This window comes from Echinococcus granulosus (genome assembly GCF_000524195.1).
Source record: "Echinococcus granulosus chromosome Unknown EG_S00092, whole genome shotgun sequence".
Classification (NCBI taxonomy): domain Eukaryota; kingdom Metazoa; phylum Platyhelminthes; class Cestoda; order Cyclophyllidea; family Taeniidae; genus Echinococcus; species Echinococcus granulosus.
This window is the reverse complement of record NW_020170472.1, coordinates 191,673-193,834: the sequence shown is the minus strand read 5'-3', so window position 1 is coordinate 193,834 and position 2,162 is coordinate 191,673. Positions and strand designations below refer to the sequence as shown.

The 2,162-nt window shown below is 44.2% G+C and overlaps 1 protein-coding gene across 1 annotated transcript in view; it reads left to right on the top strand. All coding sequences in view use genetic code 11, as the record gives it.

Annotated features, from left to right (window-relative positions):
• Positions 1-2,084: 2,084 nt before the first annotated feature.
• The window catches only part of EGR_07981 (hypothetical protein), a gene marked incomplete at both ends in the record, with an annotated part of 14,505 nt that continues 14,427 nt past the window's right edge, over positions 2,085-2,162 (top strand). Inside the window, one exon of the mRNA XM_024497230.1 lies at positions 2,085-2,136. Coding sequence (XP_024348360.1) covers positions 2,085-2,136 — 52 coding nt within the window. The remainder of the gene's footprint in view (positions 2,137-2,162) is intronic.

Genomic DNA, 2,162 nt, shown 5'->3' with positions numbered 1-2,162 from the left:
GTCTGTCGAAATTTGACTTCGTGGACTTCCCTTTCCTATCTCCACCGCAATAATACTTTAGTTTAATGGCGAGTGTTTGTCCTGTGACGAGGAATTCATGGTCGCATTTGAGATGAGACATTCAGAGCGCTCTCCCTCGTTCTCCGCCCAACCTCTCAAGTGGTGTATATGGAAGCTGTAGAAGCTGACAAGTCCCGCAGTGAAGTCTCCTGCACAAGTGAAAGCGACTTGTAGTGCTTTCTACCTGATTACCTACTACTCATTTGTTCAATTATGAGTGCTACCCAAAATTTGACCATTCATCTGACTGCTGTCTAGTCCAAGAAATGCGTTACTCCCCATCCATTCCCATAATCATTTCTAATTTGACTTTTTCTAAATGCAGCGTGTATGTTGCATTTGTCATGCTCACTGTATTTCTGACTTTACTGTTGCACCAATATCGGTCACTGCTGTAGAAAAAAACGGCAAACTTTTGGATTCCCATCAGCTTCATTCAAGACACGTCTAACAGGAACCAATACGTTCAGTTCTGCCTTTTATACATTGAGTAAAACTAAGGCAAATTCACCCTCCAGTGTGAATACCTGACCGACATGTAGAATGAATGCAAACTTAAGCGTGGATGGATGAGCTTATAGGGCTCACTTCATCCCCGTTTCGTGCATCCTTTTCACACTTTTCAGGGGAAGTAGGACAAAGTCCAGTGACATTGAGTTATTCGCCTTTCACAAGGTAACGTGTAGTTTTAAGGTGGAAGGTGTTCGAACCTGCAAATGTAAAGAATTGGCAATGGTGATCTCCGTCATGACTAGCCAGCGCACAACTTTCAACTTTACTGCCTGGCTGGCCTGTACAATGAATGTTAACTTTAAATCAACTAAATGAGCGTATAAGGCAATCTTCAACTCTGCCACAATTGTCGGGTTGATGCTCACTAACCGTCAACAGCTAGCATTATTCCTCAGGCATATACGGCATTCATGTCTGAATCCTGACTGGCGTTAGGTCAAATTCTACGCTTTGCCATGTAACGCATCAAGTTTATTCTTGCTTGCAACACTGCAATTCTACCTCACTCTATGACGCGCAGTGGAACCTTATAATGCTCCACAATACTGCTTTTAGCATTATTATCACTGGCTGAATGGAAAGAAATTGAAGACCCATGCTGCAGTGCATCTACATCCAGGTGGTTCTTCCCCTCCTCAAAACTACTTTAACGATCCTAAATGCGCAATCCACCATTTGCGTGCTTACTCCACTATATCTTCCGCACATATGAAAGGAAGAGATGGTAAGGAACAAGTCCTGCAATAAATTATTTGCTGAATTTGGATGCATATTTGGTAATGACAATTGGATTTTCCGACTGTGATATCTCCATTCAGAACACAAATACGTCATCCTCCATGGTGAAAGACATGGTAGAACTAGTTAAGCCTGGCTGAACCACTTCGTGTCGTACGGAATCAAACTTCTTATTTCATAGACGTATGGAACATTATAGAACTAGTTTGTAATAGGATCGTCTGCAAAGGAAGACAGATCATGAGCCGAACCCCTCCAGCTGTGGTCACCCACTTTGACGGGGACTAATCAAACACTGTCTGTTTAAGAGATCCTAGTAAGTGTGTGTGGTAGTTAGCGCCGCTCACTGCTTTAACATCTCCTTCCTGCCTTGTAATCAGTAAAATTAATAATCTAACAAGCTGGGAATAAAGCACTCTTCCTGTTGTCTGCAAAATTGCCAATCTTGATTGAAACATTGCCTTTGCATTCGCTGAGACACAGTATGAGTAGTATGGGTATGTGCCAATTGAAATGGCTACACGGATCCTGCAAGAATGTGTTTTCTGCATAGACACTAAGTATTATTCGCTTTGGGGAAGAGGGTGATGAGGGTACAGCAGTAGGGGCAGCAGCAGAGCCAGCCGAGTTGCAAGGTGTGGTGTGGGAGAGTGGAGTGAGAGGCGTCCTCGGTGAGCTGTGGGTTCCGTGAAAACGGAGGTGGAGGTCGTGGTGTGCAGCAGCGGATTGGTGGAGAGGTGGAAGAGAAGGTGAAAGCTGAGCACCGCAAGTGCATGTTGAAGGAGGAGGAGGAGGAGGAGGAGATGAGAGTGATAAAATTGAGAAGTGAGTGTTGAGAAGGATGCCAAGCC